General features: G+C 42.5%; 1 protein-coding gene across 29 annotated transcripts in view; it reads right to left on the reverse strand.

Annotated features, from left to right (window-relative positions):
• ARVCF (ARVCF delta catenin family member) overlaps positions 1 to 14,129 on the reverse strand; it is a 305,859-nt gene that overhangs the window by 6,818 nt on the left and 284,912 nt on the right. For 22 of the 29 annotated variants that reach the window (XM_068911528.1, XM_068911526.1, XM_009666718.2 and 19 more), the window contains 8 exons: positions 13,786 to 13,913; positions 12,686 to 12,836; positions 11,126 to 11,318; positions 9,984 to 10,095; positions 9,296 to 9,386; positions 7,993 to 8,046; positions 2,654 to 2,745; positions 24 to 137 (listed from right to left, as the gene is read on the reverse strand). In XM_068911528.1, coding sequence (XP_068767629.1) covers positions 36 to 137; positions 2,654 to 2,745; positions 7,993 to 8,046; positions 9,296 to 9,386; positions 9,984 to 10,095; positions 11,126 to 11,318; positions 12,686 to 12,836; positions 13,786 to 13,913 — 923 coding nt within the window. In that variant the 3' untranslated portion in view covers positions 24 to 35. The remainder of the gene's footprint in view (positions 1 to 23; positions 138 to 2,653; positions 2,746 to 7,992; positions 8,047 to 9,295; positions 9,387 to 9,983; positions 10,096 to 11,125; positions 11,319 to 12,685; positions 12,837 to 13,785; positions 13,914 to 14,129) is intronic. The other 7 variants (XM_068911536.1, XM_068911532.1, XM_068911534.1 and 4 more) reach the window with 1 other exon arrangement.

Here is a 14,129-nt window from a genome sequence, read left to right on the forward strand (position 1 = left end):
CAATTACCATTAAAAGGACCTACCATGCATGCAAATTAGACCCAGGAGTCAACAGGCTGGGGTTTAATGTCACGGGCATCCACCAGATTCACCGAAGCCCTGTTACTCCTGTTAATGTTTTTCCTATTTGTGTCATTCTGCAGCACAGGGTGAGGAGTTAAAAGCAAAACAGAGCAGATTAATCAAACAAACAAAACCTCCACCAACAATACGTCAGCTCAAAGGAGCACAAGGAAAAATTAGTGGCAGAGAAAGAAATAAGATCAGCAGAGGCACAATACTGATGAGAGCATTTGCAACAGCCAAAAGGCTGCACTTCCCTGCCATTATGCACAACTCTTGGCCACTCTTACAGCCTCAGAGCCATGATTATTGGACAGTTCACAAGCCAGAAGTCCCCCCCACCCCCCCCAACATTTCTGTTTAACAAGACAGGTAGAAGGAAAAGTAGCAGCTACTCAGGCTTTGCCCAACTGAAGGCATGCCAGTGCATACCTCAGAGGTGTACACCCAACCCAAGGATGGGTTATCACCCATCCTTGAAGGCAGGAGGCAGTACAGACTATGAGGAGATGCATTGCAAGGTGAAATGCTTCTTCTCCTGTTCTCATGAAAGCAAAACAACTACCCACTGGACCTTTCTGGGTTGTGTTTCACTTCAGACATTCACTGGGAGTTTGCGCTGCTTGTTGCAATTTTGAGGGAGGATGTATATGACCACTTTAATGAATTATAAGTGGCAAAAATAACAAATACTAAGTGTTCTGCCTTAGCTTATTTTCCTTAGAAAGACATATTTTCTGTCAAGCTATTGATCAACATCCATATGTCACTTGGCACAGTTATTCCTTAATATATATTAGAACTGTGATGAGGACTACAAAATTTTCCTGTTAACCCTGGATCAGGCAGAACTATCTCTTGCCACATCAGAGCAAAACGGGAGCAGTGCAGGGGGCACTGAATGACTTGAGTATCAGCTCAATTGTATTGGTTCCAAAAACAAATGAAGGGAGCATGACCTCCAAGGGAAAAGGTTCCCTTGGAGGTACTTCTCTTCCATTTTCACTACACCTTATCTAGCATAAATGGATCTGGAAGGTTCATATGAAAAGGTGACTGCTACTGGTTTCCTTTAATAGGCAGTTCCACAGGTATAGGCTCAGCAAATGAGTTGCATGAAGACTAAACAGGAAAACTGTAATAGCTATTCTCTTGCAATGAGCTTTAAGGGTGGTAGAAGCCTCCTAAACAACACACAGCATTTTCTTCACCTATTCATAGTATTGGTCAAATGAAAAAAGAGAGAGAGGCTGAACTGCCACTTGAGGCACACAGGTCAGTGTCTCAGATAAGCCGCGTTACTCCAGACTGCTCACTCGGGGCCTGCTCACAAACAGCACGCTCACACAGTTTGGCACTGTGGGATTGTCACAAGACAATCAGCGATTACATTAATGAAAAGTCTCACTGGGCAGCCTCCAACAAGTTGCAGCTAAACCCAAAGCTGGCAAATTGAAAACAGCAACCTGCACTTAAAAGAAGTGCAGCTGGATTGAAGCCATTCTCCAGTGTATACCTTCAGGGAAAGGCAGGACACAGCGGCTAACGCACGACCAGACAAGTTAATACAGTCAGATTGAGACAGCAGGACATCTTCCTAGTTCATGATCTATGGAAAGTTTTTTCTCTAAATGTTGTTTTTATTCCCTTGCTCAATATAGTGGGTTTTCCTTTCTGATTTAAGTTTTTGTTTCCACTGAACATGAGCCATGTGGATTTTCTGGTATCATCAGTGATGTGCTGAAGGTTATTAAGGACAGCTTTCTGCAGAGTAACAATAGTGCTTCCTATCACTGACTCTTGGTTCACTGAATCTTTTCTTTTTTTCTTCTCTAGAAGTGACCTTTCCAGGGGAAAGTACAAGTTTGTTTTGAAGGTAGGGAGAAGTGACAGCCACAGCATTGTTAGAAACATTAAGCAATTTATAAAGTGGTTTACTGAACAGGTACATCAATGCAGCAGAAATTATGCAGAGCCCATTAAGCCACATTTACATACAGCCCACAGCAAGAACAGTTTCATGAAGCAAGATTTTTTAAATTAGAAAGTTGTCCAAACTTGCTTTTAAGGCACACATAGAGGTATGCATGTCTCTCCCTCTCTCTCCATCTCCGCAGCCCGATTCCCACAGTCCGCTCTCAGGATTGTGAATGAGTGTCGGGGAAACGAACACTGTGCACCATACTGCTGCACACAGACACACAAGCTCACACCTACGGCTGACGGTGAAAACCAGAAAGGAGAGTGCCTGCTTGAAGTGACTATTCTCAGAACAAAGTCTGCGCAGTTGCACTCTTTCAGGCTAAGAAACGTCCCCGGATGAAGGTGGCAGAACAAACACATTCTATTTTTTACAACCTCATCCGTTTACAGCAACATAGCCATTGCAGCATTTGCTCCCACACTGCAAAAGCAGCACTTTGCTTTTGTTTCTAATCAGGCAAGTGATCAGTTATGAAATGGTGCCTTTCTCTTAAAAAACCCTTTACAGCCCCCTGGTGAGCAACTACCATACATTTCTTGTGGAGGACACCAGGCTTCCTTTCTTTTAAAGGCACCAACTAGTGTTCAGCAATAAGCAGCAGCTCACTTTTAAAGGTTCTTTCTCTGAGGCATCCCCGGTGTTATCACTGGTCTTGTATTTGCGCTCCTTGTCCCGGTGATCGATAGTGGAGTACCCATCTGCGGAGGGACAATAGGACAGTCAGGCATGCAGCACTACTAAGAGCAAAACCAGGGCTGATGCTAGCAGTATTTTTCAGCGAAGAAACAGGGAAATAAACCATTAAAACCTGAAGATGCTGGCAGCCTGCTTTTCACATGCTCTGAAATTTTATTTTTATCAGTTCGAAACAAAACAGAAAAGCCCTCTGTTTGTATCACTGTCAGATCCTGGTGCTCATTAGCAAGCAACACTGTTTTCATCTCAGCCTGCTGCAGTTTTGTAGTGTGCCCAAGGAAAGCAGCAAGTTGTCATCTCACGCCCTGTGGCTAACGAGCTCCAAATTCAGCTCAAATCTTCTGTTCCTTGCTTAGCTGTCTCATTAATTGGCTGTGTTCATTCTCTGAATGGTCCTGCAGCATGTTCCCACTCTTCCTGAGCCTGACTACTAGCAGGACATGACAATAATTTGGAAGGGTCCTTTTCAGAGCACTGAAAAAAAGGGCCAGTAGAGTTGGAGGAGATCTTGATGCAAACCCTGCTGTGCTAGACCTGTCTTTCAGTACAAAGTAGCACCTGTTGGTGATTTTTCCCCTAACAGCTAAGAAATAATATGAATGCAGATTAACATGAGGAAGAGGAGCGTGAGAGGCTTTTATAAGGAAATAGTTTTAATTATTTCAGAACCTTTGCTTTGAATCATTGTCAGCCAATACAAATCTTATTTTCCTGATGCATTAATTCTCCCTCATTAGTGGTGACAAATAGACCCTCTCATGCTCTGCTTTGACAGCATTGTAATCTGAAGTAAACGACACTCAAATTTATAGTTCCCAGCAGGCTTTTGTTTCCCCCTGTGTAATTAAGGAATCATTAATGTTTTCATGTCCTGACAAACTGAACTCTTAGAATAGCACAAAAAAGTTTTACATAAAATACTAAAGTGCTCTTCTCTTGGTTTACTGCCTGCAACAGGTCATCTAAGAAAAAATGAGTCATGTTTTTTGTGGGGTTCCAGGGGCATAAAGAGGCACTGTTTGCTCACACGATCAAAGCACACGTAGCCAGAGTGACTTGTACCAAACGGAGTCACAGAGCAGGGCTCTAAATGATGCTTATGCTGGCCACAATCAAGGCAGTTTTTAAGAGAGCTGAAGTTTTCCTACTCGCCTTGTGAATCAAAGTGTGCACAGACCTACAACAAGTACCCAAAGAAGCTGCGTATTCATGACAGGCGTAGTAACAGATTCCATATCCACGCTGCCTAAAAATAGCTACAGCATTTTTGAGTTATAAACAGATCTTAAAGCTTGAAAAATCATTGCTACACAGAGCAATGATTACTTAAAACTATTTGGTGTCAATGAAGATACCTAACATGTTTGGCTGTTCCTTTCAAACAAAAAAGAAAAAACCCACCAGCTGCATCCAGCCGCACAGTCGGCATTCCTGCCAGAACATATGACCAATAATTCTCCTCCAGATGACAGGCATGAATACTGCTAGTAAGTCATATCCTAAAGACTCATCAGTCATTTGGGAATAAAAAGTTCACACAGGTATGCGTTTAAATGATGGAAATATGCTGCCTCTCAGAAATTCAAACCCGCAACAACTGAGAGGTAGCTCTTTACAATCAAATATTAATTTATGCTCACAGATTGCTTTGTAACAGATCACTCTGCACTCTGCATAGTGTCATCCTCACATGTGATCCCCAAACATTTTTTAAATAAATTGATAGGATGCAAAGGGAAACCTTTAACCTACCTCCAGAAAGCAACAACTACTAAGGTGAAGTATAGCAGCTGTGATACTTCCCAGGGAGCAAGATTAGGAATAAGGACTGTAATCACAAAAAATTAAAAGCACAGCAGTTCTTTAATGCTATTAAAACAAACAAACAAACAAACAACAAAACTGCTTAGCCAGGACAGCAGCAACAGGAACGTGAAGCTTTTGCCAACTGCCAGGAATCTAACCACCACCAACGGTCAGGAACTTTGGTTTTCAGATCCGCGTTCCAAGATACTTTGCAGTTCATCCTGTCAGCCCACTCTTGTGTGGTCTGCACGTTAAATGGTGCCACACACATCAACATTAATGGATTACGTGTTGCTAAAAACCACACACTGTGCTACAACTGTGTCAAGATAAACAGCAGCAAAGATAAAAAGTTCATGATTTGACCTAATAAAATGAGAAATATCTTGAAGGAGTCTGCACTTGAGAAGTAATACCTCAGTGCCCCAAGGGCAGGAACTTTCCGATGGAATTGGTGAGTACTGCTTCTCCCGCTTCAGATTCATTCTAAAAGATCATCAGTATTAACACTGTTTCTATGGAATGAAGGAGACCTATGCAGATCATGCTGCTCCAGAGCATACGTGCATTATTCTGAATTAATACGATTCAATTTACAGACAGATTTATACTGTTCAGAGGCCCTCCCCATTCTGAAATTTTTTCATTTCTCTAGCTGATCCTTGGCTTGTTTATCCCTCTCTCAACCTTCTGCTTGCTGTCTTCTGTATCGCTTCACTGAGTATCTCCCACTCTGCAGTGAGATTTTTTTTGGTCATCACAAATTACAGGACCAAAACGCCTGCTGGGTGTCAGTCCATCTGTGCCCTCGCACAGCTCTCAACTTACTAAGATCAAACCTCCAGTTCCTTCAAAAAGGGGGAGGAGAAAGAAGTCATGCCTGAAGAAGGGGAGGTAGGACAGGGACACCTGAACTATGCATCTCTAGCCAGAGCAATTCTTGTCTGACTGTAGGTTAATTAAGGCACAGACACAGATTCACACAGCTCACAAATTTGGCAAACAGCCTCAAGAGCACAGGCCTGCCGCTTCTACAGACAGCTCAGGGTCACAGCCCCCCTCAGGCAGCACCGGGACAATAAGCATTGATGATCTTCGGATTACTCTGTGCAGAGCCACTTGTCTGCCGCTGATAAGGTCTGACAGACCTGAGCTCTCTAGCATACCTCACAGTAACTCATAATACATGGGTTTTTCCATCACTCACGACATCCAAGCTCTGCCCAGGCCCTCCCATCGCTCCAGACAGCGGGAAGCTGACTGATCCAGGACTGCCCACTGATGGGCAACGTGCCTTTCTGCCTCCTTAGCCATACTGACACTGATGGAGAATTAACTTCCTTTACAAAGAAGGGTGACACCACAGCATTGACAAACAAGCCGAGATACCAAGAGCAAGTTTCTTTTGGCAACCTAAAAAAAGAGTGGAGGCAACACGGGTTAGCAAGAAACCCTCAGGAAGCAACAGGGCTGAACCCTGACAGGAAGAGGCAATGGATGAAAGGCAGCAAAGGTGATGATGTTCTGGAAGCAGCAAAGCCTCCTGTGTTGCAGGGGAGCAGGAGGAGCATGTCTGGGCCATCAGGGCTGAACGGATGGGTGCCTCTAACATGCGTGTCGTATGGAAACGCACAGAGTTCTGCAGGGACACAGTCTAATGTGTTTGGTCACGAAAGTGTAATTGCCTCAAACTGATGCACCAGCAGGATAATTATGAAACCTGGAAGCAGCTGAATTAAACAAAACAGACATCAGAAAGCTGGAGGCAGTACAGATGAGAATTCTCTAGAAGACAGTGAATATAAAGCAGAAAGACCTCAGGGCAAGTGAAATTAGAAGGAGAAGAAAGCAAGGGAGAAAAAACACAGTGACCAAAACCAGGGTACAAGACTTGACAATAAAAAGAGAAAGGCACTATGAGCTGGGATGCTGAACTCCTTTCTCAGGTACTCTGTCATGCATTTTCCTGGCAAACATACATGAGGTCAGTCCCTCCTAGAGGCTCAGCTTTGACTGGTGCGGAGTACATAGGGACACAACAGCCTGTGCTTACTGGATGTAAAAGCCCAGAGAAATGCAAGTTGATGCTCTGCTCCTTATGTCTGCACGTTCACTCCAGAGGAGAACAACAACAACAACAAAAACCTGTGAATAAGACAGTCCACAATGTAGTTAAATAAGAAAATTTATTTCAAAGAGCTCCTCATGCAAATAAGCACATAAGACAAAAGATATATAGCGCTTTGAAGAGCTTGAAGAAAAGAGATGAGGTACTAAGTTATTATTCCAGTTCCCTAGAATTAAGGGGAGCAAATGGGTTAAATTGATTTAGTCCCTTCTCAGCTGACCTCTGAAGATGCACAAAGTTCTAGCTATATTGGAGTTAAAAGTATTCAAGAGCAGGGATCAGGAAAACTTGTCACAGATTTCATCTTCTAATAGTGATGAAAGGTTTGAAGAACAGAAGGGCCCAGAGAACGTGCCTGATGTTGTACATATGATGTTAATTTGCATTTCCCTTGGTACTCAGAGCTGTACCAATAACTCATGAAAGCACACAGCCATCCTGCCAGGCAATCTTCTCTGAAGTTATTTTCTTCCATTGTGAGGACAAATGTTTCACTGTTCCCTTAAGGAAAGCACACATGAACGGCTGATTCATGGCAGCTGGGATTTTATTTTGCTGAGAATATGAAAGGAATTACATCCCTGTCATCTTAACTTTTGAACATGCTTGGTTTTCAGCTAGGTTCTACTTGCTCTTTTTTTCAGCTACAATCACAAATAGCAGTATGTCAAACTGTTTGATTTGGAGGCATTAATATAGATATTTAAGGACAAATACTGTCAATTGGAAGAACTAAACCAAATACCCAGGGGGCTGCAAATGACCTTTATCCACCTCAGTAAAGAAAAAAACTACAAGTCAGACTGCAGAGGTTATCAATCTCAAAGCGCTTCATGGAGACAATACGCAGTTGCTCTCTTTCTAGAGGAAAAAGGCGGCTCAGTTAGATGCAGGTAAATTAAAAACGGAGCCAGGATGGTCAAAGAGACCAACTTATTTTTGGTGTTACTATAGAGTACATTTTAAACTCTTTTTCCTTCTAAAAAAATACTAAATTCCTCTGAATCTCAAGACTTCCAAATCTGTAATGTGGTATGCAGCTGCTTCAATGGCCAGATACTGGAATGAAAGTTATGTTGATATTTCTCTGTTGTATGTTTAGAGTTGTGGAGTAATTGGCGCATACACTGTACACACAAAAAAAACCCCAACAGCAACAAAAAAAATCTGATCTTTTGTAAGGTAAAGTTCTGTTTTTAAATGTCAGCTTTATCCATTTGAAAGAATATCACCTACAGAAATAGTTGAACTTTTCTATGAGTGACAGTGCACTCTATTGAAACAGACAGGGGCTTTGATCTACGACTGAGTTTACCTGGGCCAAGTTCATCCATAGGTATCATATCACGACTCCCAGACTTCTCGTTATCTATAAAACAGAAGCATTGAAACTGTGTGTGTTACATTTGCTTTTTTCAACAGCTGGTAGTTTTAAATTAGTCACAGGAACAGAGAAGTACTGACCACAAAAACTATTGTAAGAAAACCTATTCAATTGCTATTTATTCAGAAACGAAAGTTTGATTTCAGCTCTCCAGAAAGCACATATATCCCTTACATTTTGGCACTGCAATATGTAACTCCCTCTCTCCAAGTGATAACAGAAACATCAGATCTGCTTTGGACTATATACTGCTATTAACGAGCTTCTCTCTGGACCTCTCCAGAATAGAAGGGAAAGAAAGCAAGGGTGCAGCTTCACATGACACACAATCCAATCCAGCAGCTTGCTGAGCCAACAAAAAGCTAACCCAAAAAGAAAACAAGTACTTTATTGTCAGATCAGCAAACTGATCCTAGTCATCCTCTGTCTGTATAATTTGCCAGACTGGATGGAAGACAGGGAAGGTGAGGTAGAAACAGGCAGGGCAGAGTGGGGCTGATATGTCTGCAGTAATCTGCAGTTAAACTAAGTTAAGTGCAACAGGTCGAACTCTGCCACAGCAGACCAGAGATTTCTGGAAAGAAATGTTAACATTTGATTGCTAGAAATCAGAACCAGGTTCAGAGACAAAGCAATCATAACGAAACTAAAGCTGGAGCTACACCAGCGTTTGTGCGGTTGTGTCAAGCCTGACGAACAAGCACAGTTAGGTCTAGCTAGCATCCGGATAAAACATCTCCAACGAAAACCTGCATGACAGATGAAGAAGCACTGCCAAAACATGTATTTAAAAGAGGAGGGGGTAAAAAAACAAAAAACAAAAAACACCAAGAAAACCAAGTACTGAGTCAACGCCCCGGGGTAAGCTAATGCTAAAGGCCAAGCCCACTGCCTGGCCGAAGGCTGGATTTATTAATACATAACATTCTCAAACAAGGCCGTTCTTGTTCTAATTAAATTCCAACTCACGCCTATCACAAATTCTCCCAGGAAGATTTAACTCATTATTTTGTTTTCGCAACTTGTATGCAACATCAGTACTGTGCCTTTCACAAGGGAAGGAATACTATCCATACAGTTAATAAAACTGATCATTTTTGGGACTGCGAGGTAAAAAGCACCATATAAATAATACCTTTTTACCAATCACTTTCATACCACAGACATGGCAAATCCAAAAAAAAAACAAGCAAGCAAGCAGACCACAGCACAAGTGGCAACGAGCAGAACTGACCTTGACTTTTATCCACCAGGGGCAAAGTGCTGTCGTCATAGCCAGACCTGCCAGCGGTACCTTTGGAACCCTTTGGAGTTGCAGAAACGGACTACGAGACAAAACACATGAAGAAGAATTTGCCACTCTGGTAAACGGAACAAGAAGAACAAATAAAGCAATAGCATGGAGTGAGATTATGGAATGATGCTAAGCCCCTCTTCTGCCGATAATATGGCACTAGGGTATTTTCATACATTTCACTGGGGTGAAATCTGTTTCTTGTCATCGAGATGGCTGCATTGTTGGCCTGTAAAAGGAGCTCACGGTTTTCACACGGAAAGGTGAGGACGTTGCACATCAGGAACAGGTGGCTGCCCCAGGCTACTAGATTGAGTATGTTCGAAATGAGACACAACTGAGGAAAAAAAAGGCTAACTCTTCCTCCAGTAAAGCCAGAAGGGCATTTGGCTTGCGCAAGGTGGCATACTTCCAAAAGTAAAACAGCTACATTTCACAGACCACTGAAAAACATACCCAGCAAAGCAGCATAATGTTGGGATTGAATATACTGTAACAACACTGTCGTACGACCTAAAAGAACAGAATCAAACCCCTGGTTACCAATATTAAACTAACTTAGGATAAGACACCCTCCACTCAGGCATTTCCATAACTACTAACTAAACTTAAGACCCAACATCTCTACCTGGAAGTGTGACTTGTTCCACCCATCCTTCTGCAGGGCATTTCGTAGCTCTTTATAGCTCCAGATCATCTGAAGAACGTGAGATGCTGCTTTTGTTTCTCTGGGAGACTGGCTGATTTGCAAGATAAAATTAGAGTCTCAAATGTCAAGAAATACAAGACTTTTCATATGTCGACCTCTTTGCACTAAAACAATACCCAGGAAGTTCACAGTGACCCCCGGCCTTGTAGATGTCATTAACAAAAAATAGATTTCATCCTGCTTGGATTGATTTAACTGGGCCAGCGGAGGGTGGGTAAAGGGGGGAGGAAAAAAAAATTCAGAGCCATTTTTGAAATCTTCACCCCAACGTACAACTTCAGAACTTAATGAAGTAGGCTTCGTGGTCTGAAGGACCTTTGGGTCAGCAAAAAGTAAGTGATTCTAATCTAAAAACGAGTTCTCATTCATTTCTGAGTAAGTCACTACACAAGCACCCTCTATAACGTAACACAGGGCTAGATTCCTGGCTGGCTTTCATATTTCGTAACAATGCAAATCAGGGAAGTCTTCATCTAGTCTCCCAAAAGACTGCTGAAAACACGCCTATAAGCAAGCTCATTTCTAACTGGCTGAACTATACTAAACTCATTTTTTTCTAAGCCAGTCAGAATACAGTTTTCAACATAATCAACACTGTGAAAATTTGTCACTTCAAACTATCACCATCAGCCTCTCAGCCAGCCAGAATGATTAGTGCACATCATTAACCATTTAACTTAAAATAAATAAAATTTTATAACTGTTATTTCAGAAATGGAACGCTGCCGCAGAAAAAAAGTCTCCCACTCTGAAAATAAAGGTCATGGCTTCACTGCAAACGATGACTGCTAAACACATGCACATTGCTAAGATGCAAGGACAAAGCATGCCCTAACTTCACAGAAGTTTTTAATTCAACTGACTTTTTATCTTCAGCCAACTAAACCTATTAAAGGTGCAGACTGATAGTGTGTTTTTACTGCACGTATTAGTTGCTTTAGTTACACCTCTGAAGGATCAGGAGGCTTGTATACTTCCACAGAGCAAAATATCGCTGTTTGTAGTGACATTTTCATGTTTGCAGTGAGTTTTTGTGCATTTTGCTTTCAACTATCACTTACCTTGACTTGCTGATAGCTACCAGCTTCTGAATGCCCTGTGTCTGGATCAGCGACCTTGCATTTTCTGAACTGTCAGTAATGATTTCATGGATGGTATTCAACACCGCAACCACTGTATCCTCTTCCAGGTTCTTTGAAGATCTCTGCTGCCTGCTGGGCAAATTTCTTACCAGTTCACCCATGGCATAACTACCTAGATAAGGGGAACAGATACCATTAGCCATTAATCAGCCCTAATAATTTCAGCTTCCCATCTCGAATTATAAAATTCGGGGGTGTTTGTCAGGTCACAAGACTTTATAACATGTTTGGAACCTCAAGACTATAGCTAAACAGTGTATTATTTATTAATTATTTCAAGGTGACTTAGAGTTGATATCCAAGACAAACTACTTCATTGTGAATGCTAAAAGGTATTGAGGGGAAAAAAGTTTCCAGTCTTTACTGAGAATTTTACAGCCAAAATCTATCATACTTTGCAATGCCTGAAGCAAAAAGCATCCAGTAGCTGCTGCTAATGCCACATATTCATGCTAATACACACACATGGTTTACTCAACTTAGCCTTGTAATAGGCCTTCTGGGGCAAGGTATGCAGCCGTGCATTTATCAACCTTCTCCCAACAAAGGTAAGAGTATTTCCTCCTGGGTACAGTTAGCCTTCACAGTACGTAGTACTGGAGAAAATACAAGGAGTCCAGAGTTTATCACTCTCAGGGGTCTGTCTCTACCATTTGCCTAGCTACACCTCTGAACTATTAAAAAAGAAACCTAGTGTATTGAGGTGGAATTGCAGCTTGCTATTTATTAGTATCAGCATGGATAGCGGCCTTAAAATGTGTGACCAATATTTCCTGGCCTGATAAGGTTACAGTTTAAACAACTACCTCAGTTAAATACACAGGCATCCAAGAGAAAACTCAACTCACAGCTGAACCTTTCTGATTCCCACTTACATGCAGGTGAACGCACCTTTATCCCCTTGGTAGGAGCTAGCGAGCGCTGTGGAAGAATCTAATTAAAAGGAGTATTTCAACTGTAAGTTGCCAAATGTCCAGCTTCTACAGCAAATAAGGTGCAGAAGAATGAGAAGGGAAGGAGGAATTCCCAGGGAGTAAAAAGGGACAACTTTACATCCAGGTCCGCTGTGCTTCCCTAGTGCAGCTCAGCATGTCAAGAGGCAGACTGCTGCTCGAATCTACATGGCAGACCCATGGAGCCACCTGTCTGGAACCACTGAGTGCAGCTAGGAGCCCACGTGCCATGTTAGTCAGAGCTTAAGAAAAGGCAAGTAGCCTCTTAACTCACCTGATCCTCTGCACACCCATACACCCTCTACTGCAGGGATCTGTTTTTACTCCTGAGTTGCACTGAGATATCCCTCAAACCATGGCTTGTACATTCTGAGATGGCAACCCTCCAGTTGGTGGCTACACAGAGTAGTCTTAAATACTGCTGATGGAAACCTCATAACAAAAGGAATCCTCCGTTCAAGAGAGGAAATGTGAGGTCTCTCAGGTATCAAAGAGCCCTGTCCGGTAAGAAACGATCAGAAGATACCTATAAGGTCTTTATTGCGACGATCCATGGAAAGATTTCTCAGGGCAATTGACACAGCCCTCACAACCTTGTCGGAGTCGGACTGGAGCAGCTCCACAAGCACTGGTAAGCCTCTCTCCTTCCGCACTGTTGCACGGATGTACGTGGACCACTGATTAGAACATACAAAGGGAAAAGAAACAACAGAAAGGTTTGTGAATTCACATACTCACCCTCCCCTTGCTTTTTGGCATTTTTCAGTGTTGTAATTCAATTTTTTCCTGCAACACTAGTTAGACTGTGTGTGCTGATGCATCTACAACTTAACCCACCATCCAAGCTCATGAAGCACCAAGGAAGAAAGCATGTAGAAGTACACCCTACAGCAAGCTGATGAGAAAGGAGGACAGAAATAGAAAAAAGGTGCATCATCTGCCAGCCTCTGTTCGGTACACAACTCAGTGAGGAAACATATCCCTCTGGATTAGACAAAAGAGGTCACTCAGGAGGAACAGTGACGCTTCTAAAATATCTGCTACCTTCCCCCACCTGCAATTACATGCTTTTATTCTGTTTCATGATTGATTTGAAAATATACTCCATTCAAAAAGGCTGTGAAGCACCAGCTGGCTGATCCTCAGGCTGCTGTTCAGTCCAGCTTGCCATACAATTCTAGGAGTGACCAAACACACCTTTGTGAGAACAGCTCCAATAAGGATAGGGATGCTCCAGGAGGAAATCAGCAGACACTCTGGAATGCAGTCTCTTGAGAAATCTGACAATCCAATGAATTAAGCATCCAGGACACTTAACCATCTAACAACAGGCTTTGCCAAATGGATGCAGCTATGGTTAAGTGGCTTAAGTATTAAAAGCTGCTCAAGTTTAAGTCATCATGAGCTCAGTGACACTTCCGCTACACAAGAACCGTCTGTCTAGAAGATGCAAAGCATCTCAAGCAGGGAAATAAAATGGAAGTAACTGTTCGGAGTTCCTGCCTCCCCTCTTTCTAAGGGAGGAGCAAATACAGAAAGTAACAGTGCACTAGTAATGGCATGTAGCTTTGTTTTTAACTTACAAAAAGGAAACAGCAGACAGACTAAAGAGAAGACTGCACTCACTGTCCAGTTCCCAGCACTGAGATTCTGCAAAGCCCCTGCCGCCGCTTCCAGAGTGTTAAAATTCTGACTTTCGGTGAGGATGGAGAGGTACAGCCGAACCACATCTGGCTGGTACAGTAATTCAAAGCCTGAAGGTGAAAGAAGAGGAGAACAAGGAGGACAGAAACAAGAGAAGGAGAGAAGGCAATATATGAGTGAACACATAACATAGCTTTATTTAACCACATGTAAGAACAGCCAAGAGAAAGCTACGCCACAGAAAGAAGGATTTTTGCCATGTTCAGGACATTTTAGCCACACCTGTTGAAAGCTGTGCATATGGGAATTCATCCAGAGGATGTTCA

Source organism: Struthio camelus, chromosome 17 (assembly GCF_040807025.1).
Source record: "Struthio camelus isolate bStrCam1 chromosome 17, bStrCam1.hap1, whole genome shotgun sequence".
NCBI lineage: Eukaryota > Metazoa > Chordata > Aves > Struthioniformes > Struthionidae > Struthio > Struthio camelus.